At 38.6% G+C, this 16,890-nt stretch overlaps 1 protein-coding gene across 1 annotated transcript; it reads right to left on the minus strand.

Moving 5' to 3' along the window:
* Window positions 1-1,734: 1,734 nt before the first annotated feature.
* LOC104733408 (aspartic proteinase oryzasin-1-like) lies at window positions 1,735-3,328 on the minus strand. Its single transcript, XM_087476843.1, has 6 exons — window positions 3,253-3,328; window positions 2,880-3,126; window positions 2,298-2,778; window positions 2,083-2,202; window positions 1,931-2,037; window positions 1,735-1,828 (listed from the first exon to the last, which is right to left on the minus strand). The coding sequence occupies exons 1-6, from the start codon at window positions 3,320-3,322 to the stop codon at window positions 1,735-1,737; spliced, it is 1,119 nt and encodes a 372-aa protein (XP_087332969.1). The 5' UTR covers window positions 3,323-3,328.
* Between the last annotated feature and the right edge of the window lie 13,562 nt (window positions 3,329-16,890).

The following is a 16,890-nucleotide window of genomic DNA, read 5'->3' on the forward strand; positions in this document are numbered from 1 at the left end:
AAACGGTTTACAAACCTAATCTGATAGAAAACCACATAAATCCGGTTATAAACCAATTTTAAAATGGTATACCGTTCCAACTTCTCAAATTTGAAACCGCTTCTCAATAACTCGATCAAGCAGCTCTTGTTTCAGTACCGGAATCATCAACATTATTGAGAAAAGAAAACTCTAAATTTTGACCATAAACATCAACCACCAACTTATCTTCCAAAATTATAATGCGACTAACTGTAGAATAACTTTTGGAACCTCCATCAGTGTCTCCATCCTTGATTAAATTAGTGAGCATTATATACTTCGATTTCATTTCATTGCATCTGATAGCTTCCATTGAAAAACCCGCACGAATCAAAGACTCACGCAATAGATCGGCAAAATTATATCAAAAAAAGATCAAAGATCAAAGTTTTCGATATAAACATGTGATGCTATGTAGATATAATATTATTTTCTTAATTAGCTGTCCTATTATGTTTCAAAAACAATAACTCTTTTGACATAACTCTTTTTAAACAATAATTCTTTTGACATAATTTATTAATAATAATATACATGCTTAGTGATTTACTTTTTTCTTTTTACATGTCAAAATCTTATTTAAAAAACATGTATAATATAAGTAGCGTACAATGAAAAAAATCTTAGTTTTGTTAATTTTCCTTTTCGATTTAGATTTTTTTAGATAAACATCTAAATTTTATTTAGATTTAATGTTATTTTTTTAATTAGCTGTTTTGAAAAATAATAATTTTTGGCACGTGTCAACATCTCATCATTATACTTCATGTGACTAATTTTAAAACCCAACTTTATATAATAAGACTTTTAATATAATAAAAAGATTAGTTCATACTTCTGTTCAAGCTTTTTTCCTAAGACTGCCAATCGGTTATTCATGATCTTTTTTTTTCGCATGTGCCTTCACAAATCTTGTTATAGTACTCAGTGTCCGAAATTGGCTAACCATAGAGACATAATTTTTTTTGGTGCAAACAAAGACATAAAATTTAATGTGCTAAATTATATGGCACATAGTATCTTTATTTTACCATGCAGTGGTTGAGAATCTTTGTAACAGTGAAACTTTGATATGGTTCGCACATAGTATATTTATTTAGTTGTTTTTTTAATATAATAAGATTACAATTATATTATGCTTTGTTTTACCAAGCTTGAAAACTGTGATTTCTGATCGTTAAAATTGACATGTGTCATGATATGATGAGTTACTAACTTTGATCTCTGATCATTAAAATTAACACATGTCATGATCTAGTGAGTTTTAAACTTTGATCTTTGATCGTTAAAATTAACATGTGTCACGATCTGGTGAGTTACTAATTTTTTTAAATTGACATGTGTCACGATCTGGTGAGTTACTAATTTTGATCCCTGATCGTAAAAATTGACACGTGTCATAATCTAGTGAGTTTTTATCTTTGATCTCTGATCGTTAAAATTAACTCGTGTCACGATCTGGTGAGTTACTAACTTTAAGAACCAAGGTTTATATAATAAAATATATATATATATATATATATCAAGATATTATTAGCCATATATTAAAATTTCAAGATCAGTGTACTTAATTAACAAAAACAAAATAATATAAAAAGACCATTATACTTTGATGGTTAAATTTATTTATATTCTTAGATTAGTGATCCTTTTCGTATATGATCAATCAATACATATCAGAAACATTCGCAAACCCTTAGTTCTAGTAAGAATCTAAACTGACGGAGCAAAGCCAATATTCACATTTGGTGGTTTCGTGTAGTCATACACCGTATGAAAGGCTCGAATGAACGGCATGCCAAGTATCCTACCCAATCAAAACACAAACAGTTAACAGAACTTTTTTTTTTCTTGTGTTTTTAAAATCAAAAGGTTCGTGTAAAGGTATTAATAAAAATGCAAAACTTACCATAAACTAACTTTATCATCGCCCTCGAATCTACATACTTGTGCAAAGATTATCACTCTTCCGACGTACATACTGTTAAACATAGTCAACAAGTCAGAGAAATTAAACTAAACGGAGGCAAAAAGAAAAATTATATCACCCATTCAACTTACATCACGTGGACGGACTGAGAAACTCCTTCCGCCTATTGTAAAGGTTACATCAGGCAGCTTCTTGAAGTTTTTGCAATCTGGTGATAGTTTGATTCTATCATTGATGTCCTTGATCATAGCCTATAATCAAATTACGTCAACTAAAAAACAAAATTTTGATCGTGCGACAATTAATATAAAATTCTTCAAAGTATTATCTTATTTTATTTTTGTACCGTTGGACCAGTAATGTTTGTAGTGCCCGAGTCAACAAACACTTTGCAGCCTCTTGAACATCTTTTGGTATCTGCTTTTCCGACAAATATGTTGTTCATTTGGAAAGAGTGTCTATGCCCTATAACGGTAACATAAGTGTGCTGTCCCGTATAATGAGCTCGGTTTGTGCCTCCGAGCACTATCTCCCCTCCTGCTCCAGAGTCTCTAGACCTCCCAAGCCATATGGAGAAAATTTTCTTTTCAATCTTTCCTTGTTTCATCATCGAATACCAGACAGGAACAGTTTTTGTCACAGAAAGTTCAGGACTCCCAAGTCCCAGTATACCATCAAAGGTTGACTTTCGAAGCGGGTCACCTTCCGGAGTAGAACGAGCCTCTATAAAGTGCTGATCGGTTATTGTAATTCCACCAACATCGAAAGTGTCAATGCTTACAATGCCTGTGAGAGCACCTGTCCCGTATTTGATAGATGCATTTTTTTCCTATTATACACAAATATGTTAGATCAGTAGACTATATAAACAGTATAGATGGTTAATTTATATTTATAAACAAACGAAAAAGCAGATTTGAAAAAATTACCATCTGGTTTGTAAGTGCTAGAATTTGGCGACTTGTAAAGATTGTGAGGCTTCACGCCCGGCCAATTTCCAGATGGTACCCAAAGATCACTGCTTCCGGTATCAAACACGACTGTGAAACGTTGCCTAGGAGTACCAATTTTTATATCTCCGTAATTGATATCATCTATTTCAGTCTCCAACCCCACTCCGTTTTTGTTGTATGACGTATTACCTATCGTCAACCCGATTCTGATTATTCCTTGCACTAAAAAATTAAAGAGAGTTAAGTATAAATAAGTGTATCAAAAATGGATATAGTATGTAAATATCTAACTTCACTATAGCTTAAAGATCTAACTACTTTATCAAAGAAAGGATCTAGCTAATTAACCTGCGTACAACTGGAGGAGAAAGAGATGGAAAGATGCAATAAGAACTCTTTCAAATTTTAGGCTATTCATCTTTCGTTTGTTTGTTTGTTTTTTTTTTCTGCTCTCTGTTCAACTCAATGCATTGTATTATGTAGAACTAGTTGAAAGGAGCAATTACAGCTTCTTCTTTTTTAAAGCTATTTAGGGAAATTTATGGTATTTTAATAGATCTTAACCACTTTTTATTCAATTGATGGTTTTTGAAAATCTTATAAAATCATATGTTAATCAACTTTAAATTTATGAAAAAAAAAAGTGTTAGTACCTCCATCTTTGCAACTTACCTCAATCAACATAGATCAGCGAGGGTAACGTTTTGCCCCTCATGGAGATGGATCGATTGCATCGACAAATCTGAGGTTGCTCAATCGGAGAGTATTCGACCAATCTCCACGCTTGTTATGCAAGCGTAGGCTCTACCTTTGGTCAATAAATTCGGACTCACAAACTACTGATTATGCTTGATTGAATTTGATATCTCGATGAATCTATCATTAAAACTTTGCTTTTGTTTATAGTATTGGAGAAATGGTATAGGATTACCCTGGGTTTTCTATCACGGCGTTCATAATGATCTATCACGGCGTTCATAATGATCTACAAATAATGATCTACAAATGGTATAGTATAGGAAGACATGCAGCTTTAGGTGACTTTTACTTTTCATACTCTCAAGAGTTCTGGTAATTAGCCTACTGATTCTATCTCGGCGTATCTTTCATGGTAACCTTTGCTTTTTCATGTCTGTGCATTCGTTTAGTATCGGAACTGTTCCACTCTTCTCTTACTATTTTTTTTTTTTTGTTAAAAGATTAAAATGGGAAACTGACCAGATAACAGAACCTTTTTTCCCATCTTCTATCCCCACGAATCTACTCGTGCATTGACTCTCTTTTTCTGATTTCTTCACTCTCTTTATATATTACAACAAACAGAGAAAAATAAGTAACAAATAATAAAATAGTACGTACGTACGTACATTCTACTTACATCATTCGGTGTGAGGACGAAAGCCTTTCCGACGATCGTGAAGGTGACATATATCAGGCAACGTCTCATAATTATACCCCTCCGATTGTCCGATTGATCTTGCCATCTTGGCTATCAAACCATAAAAAAATAACATTAAAATGAAAGAATGTTAACAAGTGCCTTGCGACAATCTAAAAATCTTTACGGACAGATTTATTATTATTACCTCTCGACCAACAGTATTTGTACTCCGATAGTCAACTAGGGTTTCGCAGCCCGTAGACCATTTCCATTGCACAATTTTTATGGGTGTCTTTACATAAGTTTAATTAAAAAATATTAATATTATAAAAGTGTCTTCACTAAAACATTTTAGACCTAGTGATGTGATCGCAGGAGACGAGCTCGGCCAAGAAGTCCAAGACACGCCGGACGCGACCGAGACGCCCGACCAAGATGCCTCGGACGCAGCCAAAACAACCTCTTCGGACGCGGCCAAAGCTCCAGCAATCCTTCCCGGATCCACCACACGCTCCAAGAGCTCAGCGAAGGCGGCCAAGCAACAGCTCAACCTATTCGTCCGGTCATTTGCTCAACACCAGCCATCCCATGAAGACTCCAAAGGCGTAATTCGCTTAGTCTTCACTCTTACCCAAGAGTGAAGACGATCAAGTCGCTTAAGCAAGGATGTGTACTCTTTTTCCTCACTCCGGATTTTTCTCAGTGGGTTTACCGGAGAAGGTTTTAACGAGGCATGGAGCTAAGTGCACAACGCCAAAGGCTAAGTTGCTTCCCGCGCAAGGCCAAGGCGGTTAACTCTCTTCTCTCTTATCTTTGGTTTAAATTTGAACTTTGGGAATATTCCTCTTGTGATTCTTTTGCTTTTGAACGTTGGGAGCTTTGCGTTGAAAGTCAATTGAGGCGACGTGTTCCATTTACAAGGGAAACACGTCTAAGGACGATTGTGCGGATCATAAAGAATCTGCGTGTCCCTAAGCCCTCACTTGACTTAATGTATTTAAACTATCTCTTAGCATTTGTTCCTCCTTAGACTTGTATGAAAATAAAACTTTTCCTCAAGAGAGATTCTTGAAACTTGTCTCACTCTTCTCTTTCTTCAATCCGGGATTGAACCTCCAGAAAACCCTAACAAGCCTCGAACTGGTTTCGACCTTGTTAGTGACCGTATCAAGAGGAGAGCCAAACCTCTTGTGTCGTCACTCGATCCACTTATCGTTTCCCCCTCGCTTCACTTCCATCGTTCCACTTTCGCAACCTCGAGTCCTCTTCCACAAGTTCTCGAGTCCTTCATCATTCCATCTCCACTCATTTCCACCGTCGCTTCCATCACTTTCATCCGATAGCCGCATCCGACCCATCCGGCCATATCCGCTCGATCCGATAGAAACCTTCGACCGATTTTACAAACGGCTCGTTGGAATCTCGCCATTTCTCGTTTCCCTCGTTTGAATCTTCCATAGATTCGAACCCTCAATCCTTGTCCGAGGAAACTTTCGTGAGTCGAGTTCTGTCCGAAGTCGTTTCTTCCATCCGTACCGGAGTCGCGACCCTCGGTCACATCAGCTTGGTATCAGAGCTTTAAAAGCTCCTGTCAGGTTGTTTCGCTTCATAACTCATCTCTTTCGTTATAAAGTTTCAATCTTTGTTTGTTTGGTAGCTTAGTTTGCATCTTTTCGTTTCATAGGTTCCTTTAGAGTTCTTGTTTAAATTTGTGTATGTTTGCGGTTTATTATTGTTTGTCTAGGGTGTTAGCTTTCGATTTTGTTCATCGTGTTCATATTATTGTTCGTCTGTGTTCTTGTGAGTCCACTTTTAGATCGATAAAGCTAGGAGTGTGTTTTTGTTTACGCGTTTTGATTTGGAGTCATAAAGCAGTCTTGTCGTTTTGCACTTTTACATTTGCTTTGTTTGTTTTAGTCATAGGTTTTGAATGTGTCATAGCTGTCTTCAATCATTGTTGACGAAACAAAATCGTGTGTGGTCCTCTTGAACGAGTGAAACTCACGCGTGTGTGCTTTTTATGTTTATTATTGCGAGGTTTAAATTCATGTTTCACCGCGAAGCTGCGCCACGTCACCGTAGTCCGTACGATGGCCGAAGAAGTTCCACCAGCACCACCCGAGATAGGAGTCAGCCTCATCGTGTTACGAACTGGCCTAGAACAGCTCGCGGAGCGTTTAACCAGAATCGAACTGTTAAACCCTCCTCGCAAAGATCCTTTACCTGCAAGGCGACCTTGACGAGAGCCGGCGAGCGACCAGTCCGGTGAGGACTTCAAACCGCGGCCTAGACGTCGACACCGTTACTAAGATCAGTACGACGAAGCTCCAAGACATCACGAGCCGAACCACAAGATGATCGCACCCACGTTCGCGGGAAAGTCAGACCCCGAGGCCTATCTTGAATGGGAAAGCCGTATGGAGCACTTATACTCTTGTCATGCCTATCCGGAGTTGCAAAAGGTCCAATATGCGGTGGCTCAATTCACCGATCACGCCTTTACCTGGTGCGATCGACTCGAAGCTGAGCAGCGACGCAACCGCGACCGACCTATCACTGTCTGGGAGGTCTTGAAAGCGGAAATGCGAAGGCGCTACGTGCCTCCATACTAACACCACGAGCTCCAGAAGAAGTTTCGGAGACTTAGCAAGGCGCGCGAACCGTGGAGGAGTATTACGAAGAGTTTGAGCACTTGCGCAACTGATTGCAAGTCGATGACTCCGAAGAGTCTCTCATGGCTCAATTCTTGGACGGATTGCAAGAACGCATTCCGCGCAAAGTCGAGCGCCAACCCTATCAAACTTTTGAAGAGTTGTTGCACCTCTCAGTGCAAATCGAGAATTAAATCAAGAAGAAGAGCGCCTCGTGCCCGAACACAAGGAGTTTCAAATTGGACTCCTAACGCGTCACCATCAAACCGTTTGCCAGAGAAGCCAAAGGCGACCAGTGCGGACTCAAGATTTAAGCCAAGGGAGCCGGCCACCAATGAGCGCCAAGATCCACGACGCAACACCACCGACGCCCGGAGCCGCGACATTATGTGTTTCAAGTGTCAAGGGTGAGGCCACTACGCTCGAGAGTGTCCAAACGCATGGACAATGATCCTGACCGAGGCTGGCGAGATCGAGTCCGACGATGAGGAAACCGAGGAGAACATTCGAGGAGAGGCTTAACTGGAGGAAGCTGTTGCTGAACCCGAAGTCGGAGAGCTGTTGATGATACACCGCATCCTGAACGCAAGCGTAGCCACCAACGACGCCAATCAGCGCGACAATATCTTCCACACGAGGTGCACTGTAAGTGGTCGCGTTTGTGGCTTGATAATAGACGGAGGTTCTTGCACTAACGTGGCAAGTTCCAGTCTTGTCAAGAAACTTTCTCTTGAAACCACAAACCACCCCCATCCTTATCGTTTGAAATGGTTAAATGATAAGACCGTGATCCATGTAAAGGAACAAGTCAGGATCCCATTCAGCGCTGGCCATATAAGGACCAAGTCCTATGTGATGTAGTACCTATGCAAGCTAGCCACCTCTTATTGGGGCGTCCATGGAAGTTTGATAAGCGCACTACGCATTTGCGGCCACACGAACCAATATTTCTTCGTTTATGACAACAAACGTATTTGCTTGAAACCCTTGAGCCCCACTCAAGTGCATGAAATGCAAAACAAGTTGTCTAAGGACTCGAACGATAAAAAGAACTTTTTGGTTCAATATGGTGATGTTAGAAAGTCCATTAGGGACTCTGGCCAAGTGTTATTGATGGTTTTTCGAGATGTGTTGCTTTCAGGTCTTGAAGGTCCGATCGATGCCTTACTGGAGGTGATCCGCGATGTCCTTAGGCGCTTCGCGGATGTGTTTCCCGAAGAGCTTCCCGAAGGCTTACCACCGATCAGAGGCATTGAGCACCAGATCGATCTTGTCCCAGTAGCACAACTACCGAACCGGCCAGCCTACCGAGTCAACCCCGAAAAGGCGAAGGAGCTTGAGCGTCAAGTCAAGGAGCTGATGGCACAGGGATATGTTCGAGAGAGCTTGAGTCCGTGTGCTGTCCCTGTTCTCCTAGTTCCCAAGAAGGACGGATCATGGCATATGTGCGTTGACTGCCGGGCCGTCAACAACATCACCATCAAATATCGACATCCGATCCCACGCCTTGATGATATGCTCGACGAGCTAAGTGGCGCCAGCGTCTTCTCAAAGATCGACTTGAAGAGCGGCTACCATCAAGTTCGTATGAAGGAGGGCGACGAGTTGAAGACGGCCTTCAAAACGAAACAGGGTTTGTATGAATGGTTGGTAATGCCATTCGGTCTTTCTAACGCCCCTTCTACCTTTATGCGTCTCATGAACCATGTTTCAAGGTCGTTTATCAATAAATTTGTAGTGGTTTATTTTGATGACATACTAGTGTATAGTGCTAGTCTGACCGATCATGTTAAACACTTAGAGGCTGTCTTGTTTACTCTCCGCGAAGAGCAACTCTACGCAAAATTGAAAAGTGCGTGTTTGCTGCTGATGAATTGGTCTTTTTAGGCTTTGTTGTGAGTTCGCAGGACATCAAAGTTGATGGAAAGAAGATATGCGCGATAGAGGAGTGGCCCACGCCAACAAGCGTCACTCAAGTTTGGTCGTTCCACGGCCTAGCAAGCTTTTACTGGAGATTTGTGGGAGACTTCTGTACGGTCGCCACGTCTCTCACCTCTGTGATCAAGAAGAACAGCAAATTTCATTGGGGAGAAGAACAAGACAAGGCGTTTACCGAACTCAAGAAACGCCTCACGCAAGCCCCCTTACTCACATTGCCTGACTTCAACAAAACTTTTGAGGTTGAGTGCGATGCGTCGAGAGTCGGGGTCGGAGCTGTTTTGACTCAAGGAGGCAAACCCGTGGCGTACTTCAGTGAAAAGCTTAGTGGAGCCACGCTTAACTACCCGATGTATGACAAGGAGTTATACGCCCTCGTTCGTGCCATGGAGGTTTGGCAACACTATCTATTGGCGTGAGAGTTTGTGATTCACACCGATCACGAAACTTTGAAGCATCTCCGCGGCCAAACCAACCTCAAGAGACGTCATGCGAAGTGGTTGGAGTTTGTGGAATCTTTCCCTTACGTCATTAAGTACAAGAAGGGAAAAGAGAATGTGGTGGCCGATGCTTTGTCAAGACGACACGCTCTCATCACTACTATGGACGCTCGTGTGTTGGGTTTTGAAAGCATCAAGGATGCATATGCTGGAGACGCTGAGTTTGGAGATTGTTTCCAGAACCATGGGAATGGAATTTACACTGAATTCTACCTTCATGAGGGTTTTCTGTTCAGAGGGCGACGGCTGTGCATACCATGGATCTATCCGGGATTTGCTTGTTCGTGAAGCCCATAGTGGAGGCTTATCAGGTCACTTCGGCATCACCAAGACGCTGGCCGTGCTACAAGAGCATTTCTACTGGCCGAAGATGCACAATATGGTGGTCGTTGCATTGTGTGTCGAGCCTCCAACTCGACAACACACCCCCATGGCCTCTACATGACCTTACCAGTCTCAACCGCGCCTTGGATCGATTTATCAATGGATTTTATCCTCGGCCTACCTCTCTTAGCGCATAGAGATAGCATTATGGTGGTTGTGGACAGGTTCTCGAAGATGGCCCATTTTATCCCGTGCAACAAGAACTATGACGCCGTGCAACTGGCGAACTTGTTCTTTAGTCAACTCATCAGGCTCCATGGCGTCCTGCGCACTATCATATCTGACCGAGACCCAAAATTCCTCGGTCATTTCTGGCGCACTATTTGGCGAAAGCTCGGGACGAAGCTCCTCTACTCCACCACGGCTCACCTTCAAACCAACAGCCAAACGGAGGTTGTCAACAGATCAATAGGCGCCTTACTCCGCACAGCAATTGCGAGTAACAAAGGCTCCTGGCTCGAGTGTATTCCGATTATCGAGTTCGCGTACAACCAGGCGGTACACTCATTTACAAAGAAGTCATCGTTCGAGGTTGCATATAGATTCAAGCCATTAACGCCATTGGATCTCCTCCCTATACCACCAAACGAGGTCGAGAATCAAGACAGAGCCGTAAGAGCTGAAATGGTCAAGGCGTTGCACGAAGAAGTTCGAGCCAACATCGAACGAAGGAACGAGCAATATGCACGCTTTCTCAACCGAGGCCGTAAACCGATGCTATTCAAGCCTGGCGATTGGGTGTGGCTTCACTTAAGGCCAGAGAGGTTCCAGCAGAAGCGAAAGGATAAGCTCAGCCCGCGTGGAGATGGCCCTTTCTGAGTCGTTGAAAAGATCAACGACAATGCTTACCGACTCGAGCTTCCAGGTGAGTTTGGTACATCTACCTCTTTCAATGTCACTGACCTCGTTCCGTTTGATGTAGGTGAAGACGGAGATGTTTTGGGGACAAAACCTTTTCAAGGGGAAGGAATGATGTGATCGCAGGACGCGAGCTCGGCCAAGAAGATCAAGACACGCCGGACGCGACTGAGACGCCCGACCAAGATGCCTCAGACGCGGCCAAAGCTCCAGCAATCCTTCCCGGAGCCACCACACGCTCCAAGAGCTCAGCGAAGGCGGCCAAGCAACAGCTCAACCTATTCGTCCGGTCATTCGCTCAACACCAACCATCCCATGAAGACTCCGAAGGCGCAATTCGCTTAGTCTTTACTCTTACCCAAGAGTGAAGACGATCAAGTCGCTTAAGCAAGGAAGTGTACACTTTTTCCTCACTCCGGGTTTTCCCAATGGGTTTACTGGAGAAGGTTTTAACGAGACATGGAGCTAAGTGCACAACGCCAAAGGCTAAGTTGCTTCCTGCGCAAGGCCAAGGCGGTTAACTCTCTTCTCTCTTATCTTTGGTTTAAATTTGAACTTTGGGAATATTCCTCTTGTGATCCTTTTGCTTTTGAACGTTGGGAGCTTTGCGTTGAAAGTCAATTGAGGCGTCGTGTTCCATTTACAAGGTAAACACGTCTAAGGACGATTGTGCGGATCATAAAGAATCCGCGTGTCCCTAAGCCCTCACTTGACCTAATGTATTTAAACTCTCTCTTAGCATTTGTTCCTCCTTAGACTTGTATGAAAATAAAACTTTTCCTCAAGAGAGATTCTTGAAACTTGTCTCACTCTTCTCTTTCTTCAATCCGGGATTGAACCTTGAGAAAACCCTAACAAGCCTCGAACCGGGTTCGACCTTGTTAGTGACCGTATCAAGAGGAGAGCCAAACCTCTTGTGTCGTCACTCGATCCACATATCGTTTCCCCCTCGCTTCACTTCCATCGTTCCACCTTCGCAACCTCGAGTCCTCTCCCACAAGTTCTCGAGTCCTTCATCGTTCCATCTCCACTCATTTCCATCGTCGCTTCCATCGCTTTCATCTGATAGCATCCGACCCATCCGGCCGTATCCGCTCGATCCAATAGAAACCTTCGACCGATTTCACAAACGGCTCATTGGAATCTCGCCATTTCTCGTTTCCCTTGTTTGAATCTTCCATAGATTCGAACCCTCCATCCTTATCCGAGGAAACTTTCACAAGTGAAGTTCTGTCCGAAGTCGTTTCTTCCGTCCGTACCGGAGTCGCGACCCTCGGTCACATCACCTAGTGTCCCACACTTTCAAGAAAATTATTTCACAATATTAATATTTCATTTTTAATTATATGCTAAGACACTTCCTTTAACATGTCTAATGAAAATGCTCGAGCATTTGCAACGTAATTCTCTCCCCATTGTTTCTTATCTAAATAATAATAAAATAATAAATACTATTTTTTAAGGGAAAATTATAAATAAAATATTTTTTTCCAAAAATTTGGCCATCTACACTTTTTTTTGAAAAGTTTGGTTATATAGGGTTTTGGATATAAAAATAGCCAATTATACCCTTAGTTATATTTTCAGATAAAATTTGTTGTTTTTTTTTGTCTCCTGAATTTTTAAAATCAGTAAAAATCAAAATAAGGAAAATTGAGAAAATAAGTCTAGTGGGCCTAATTTTTCGTAATGGGTCTTGAGAAAATAATGAAATTGTGACTTTGTCTCGACAAATTAAGAAAACAAAAGGGATCGAGAAATTGAACCGGGTAAAGATGAACCGGATGCGGTGTTGACTTTCGTTTCTGATGATCTATGGAATGGTTTCGAAGAGTGGAGTAGGCATCTCGAGTACGTGATTCAAATATTTTTTATGCATGTTTTTTATACATGATCGAACTGGACTTTACTCCTATCACCATCAACTACTCTTTTAAATGTAACACACAACCGAATCATGTTTATCTTTTTCAGATATGCAAGAAAATTTTTCATACCTCTATCATTTGTCAATACAACAGGAAGACAATCAACTTTAACCTCTGTGGGTAGATAACTGAATTCCACATCAAACATATTTTGCTCTATTTCATAGTCTTCTGAAACCATAACCTTCAACTCTTCAAGAGATGTAGTGGGTTGTAAAGTCAGTAATCTAGCACGTTTTTCTTCATCATCAATAAATCTCCACTCCTTCTTGGCATCCAGTGTCCATACACCACAAGTAACATAGATTTGCATCATAAATAGGTAAATGAAAGCTTTTGTGGAAGGTAGAAGAGATGGTGACCGATCACGTTAAGGTATAATGTCGATTTTTCTTAATTTGTTTATCTTCTAAATAATTTAGAATACGCATTCTAAAATGTATTAGAACAAATCTAAACAATAATTACGAAATCTTAACCATAAATTAAGAATATTTAAAAAATATTTAAAAATATTCACTTTCTTTATTTAATTTATTTTCTTTCTATTTTTAGGGTATTCTAAGGTTTACAGATTACAAATTCTAAAAATTTCTATGATATATCTTCTACTTGTTTTAGTATATAGGGTAAAACGTAGAAAACGAATTCTGAATTGATGTAGAATGAAGAAAAACATAGAATACATATTCTTAATTTTGTAAAACATACAAAATTCAGGTTCTGAAATTTGTAGAACAAATTTTACGTCTAAACTTCGTAGAACATGTACAAACTGTAGAATGAACAATCTAAATGTTTCAGAAAGAGAAAAAATCGTAGAAAGTCTATTCTAAACAATTTAGACCAGAAATCAGCAATTTACAAACTGATTTTTAACATCCAAAACATTTTTTTTCAAATTTTTTTTTTCACAGTTGTATATTAACATAGATTTTCTGTTTGTTTATTGGTTCAAACTCCTAAAAATTTTACTATTTCTATTAGTAGGGGTATTTTCGTCACAATTGATAATCTTCAAAAAAAAATATAGATGACCAAATTTTTGTAAAAAGCTCCTTTATTTATAATTTTCCCATTTTTTAACGATGTGAGTTTCTAAAAAAAATAGAAAAAGACTACGAGAGATTTTCACTACTTTTTTTGGAAAACTTTCTTAATTAAATACTAATATTTAATATTTTATTATTACTTTTTATACATGAGAAATTATAGTGAGAGTTTACCATTACTTCTGTTCTTAGATTACTTCTGTTCTTAGAGCATAGTCTCGTAGCTTTTCCCTAAACCAAAAATAATGTACAACATTTTGAATAAGTCTTTGGCCTTTCCACGGTAACGTACGTGTGCTCCCCAGAGCAATGCGCTGGAATGGTACCTCCAAATACTACCTCCCCATCGTCGTGTCGCGACCTCCTTCTCCAGAGCCAGGGAACTGTCTCAGCAAGATTGAGAACACTTTTCTGTAATTTTGCCTTCGTTTAGCATGGAGTACCAAACAGGAAGTGTTTTTGACCAAGAATCTGACGAGCTTCCGAGTCCCAACATACCATCAAACCGCACATTCATTAATTTATCGGATGGAGGAGTATAAACGCCTCTATGAGGACTGTGACGTGATATTAATCCCTATCAACACAGGAACAAAGGGAACCAGTGCTATATTTGATGGCTACTTTTGTTCCTATTTTAAACATAGAGTAGAGGTTTAAACTTTAAAGTGAATATACAGATAAATTTTTTATTTTTTTGGCATATACAGTCTAAACAGATAATAATTCAGATTAACGATAATTAATGACAAGTCCATTAACGAAAACTAATAACAAGTCCATGATATATTTTTGATTTAGGCATTAAGTTTTACACAGTAATATTAAACTGTCCATGATATATTTTTTATTTAGGCATTAAGTTTAACATAATATTAAATTATTCACTTATTACGTCAATGTAGGATCAAATCCAACATTTTTCAAAACAAAAAAAAATATATTTGTCAGCAAATTAGTTTGCCATACAAAATAATCATCATTTTAAAAAGAAAAAAAAACAAGCAAAATAAAAGCAAAAGATAAGTATACATAAGTGTACGGACATCATATATATAATAGCAGAGTTTTCTCTCATTAGAGAGCTCCACCTCAGCATAATTTTTTTATAAATTTTGTGGACTTTGTCTCTAATTTGAAATTATGTGGGCTTTATCCAGTTTTATAAGCCTACTCTTTTTTATTTAATTTTTCAGAACATAAGTATTTTGATGATAAAATATTTAAAACGTAGAAATATCACTATCAAGACATTTTTAATCGACATGATTCTAAGATAAACCATCAGCCCAAAACATCAAAACCAGTAAAAAAAAATTTCGAAATATACAGGAAAAGAAAACAAAATGGTATTTCTATGTATATTTTAGATTCATTGAAAACAAAATTAAAACAAAATGGAGGTTGGACCAACACAGTTTAATCTTTTAGATTCATAGAAATCAACTTAATAACTAGATAAACCAAACAAAAAGAAACGAAACTCTTCACAACAACACATAGAATAATACACTATCAACGAGCATCAAAATAAAAATAACAACAATCTAATCTACTAAACAACCTACTTAGCTTCCACCAGCAAGCGAAACCAAAATAGACTCAATAAACAGTCTTCCCATGACTTACCAGAAGCATCACCAATCAAACAATCAACCACTCTCCTAAATTGAAAGAAAAATGCATACGTGGATGATGAACAATCGAATTCAAAGGAAAAGGACAAAAATAGTCACGAAGAATGACTGGATGAAGAAGATAATTAAGTACCGACACTCTCATTTCAGAACAAAGCTACCAGAAAATTAACACAAAAATACGGTAAAATCCTATAATAAAACAAGAACTGCCCAACAAAGTAATAAATAATCTTTGGATAATCGCCAAGTAAAAATGGCCCATTTTGGCCACATATATATTGAGGCCTTAATAATACAATATAGATATATATGAAAGAGAATAACAGCTTACACCATACACAAACACATAGGAAAGGAAAAATAAATAAAATGTGTATAAAAATAAAAGAGAAAAATGTAATTAAAAGCATGAAGTTATATAGTAAAAACGTTTTTAAAAAGGCTCAACTTTGCTTGTGGTGAATTAAATTGTCAACTTTTATTATTTTTTGAGTTAAATCATAAATGTTTATTGACTTTACCAAATTAGACACATAGTTAAGTCAATTAACAGATGAATTTTACAATGTAAGTCAACGTTGATAACTTCTGTTAAACAGTGAAACGACGTCGTTTGTAAGTTAAAAATAAAATAACACAGCCACTGCGTATATTGACAATTTTACATAACAAAAAATATATATTGTCGAAGAATTTGAACCTCAGCTTTTTCTCAAATTCAGATTTAAGCCGCCAATGGATTCCGTGGGAATCGTCATCTGAACTCCACCGCCATCCCTGGGAATGTCTCAGCGAGGAGATGGTGATTTCCGCCACGAAATCTAGAAAGTGAGATAGAATTAAAATTTGATAAATCGTAATGGAGAAATAGAAACAAAAAAATCATATTGGAATTGGTCAATGGAAACGCTTAAATGAGGAAGAAAGAAAATTTTACTGATAAGTACGCGGTTCTATCGATCGTGAGAAGGAGAAAGTCCAAATAAGAGATTACCAAAAAATATATAAATATGTGTTTGGTTAAGTATTGATTAACTCATCCAACAGGTGGCAGGTTCGAATCACCATATCATGTTTTTCTATTAATATTACAAATCGACGTCATTTTACTGTTTAACGGATCTTACCGACGTTGACTTAACCCTATAAAATATATCCGTCAGTTGACTTAACTATGTGTTTTATTTGGCAAAATTAACAAAAGTTTGCGATTTAACGTTAAAAAATAATAAAAATTGACAATTTAATTAATATTTTTGCTAACTTCATGCTTTTATTGATATTTTCTCAAAAATAAACTAGAATGGTCAATAGAATAACAAAGAACCCCGCGCAACGCGCGGGTTTCATCTCTAGTATTAATAGTGTAAGGATCTAAATAACCTGCAAGAGATTGGAGGAGGAGGGAGAGATAAAAAGCTACAATAAAAACCCTTTTTAAACTTTAAGCTATTAATTCATCTCAAGTTTGCATCTCAAGTAGTAATTTTCCCTATTTGTTTTTCAAATAAATATGCCACTTAAGAAAATTTTACTATATCACGAAGAGGCAACAGGAGTGGGTATAAACAAATTCGATAATTCAACTCGATAACTCTCTAGTCTCTCAACAAGAATATTTAAAATATACGTTTGAGATCGAAAGTGCTATGAT

The sequence above is a fragment of the Camelina sativa genome, chromosome 12, assembly GCF_030686135.1.
Source record: "Camelina sativa cultivar CO46 ecotype springtype chromosome 12, ASM3068613v1".
Taxonomy (NCBI): domain Eukaryota; kingdom Viridiplantae; phylum Streptophyta; class Magnoliopsida; order Brassicales; family Brassicaceae; genus Camelina; species Camelina sativa.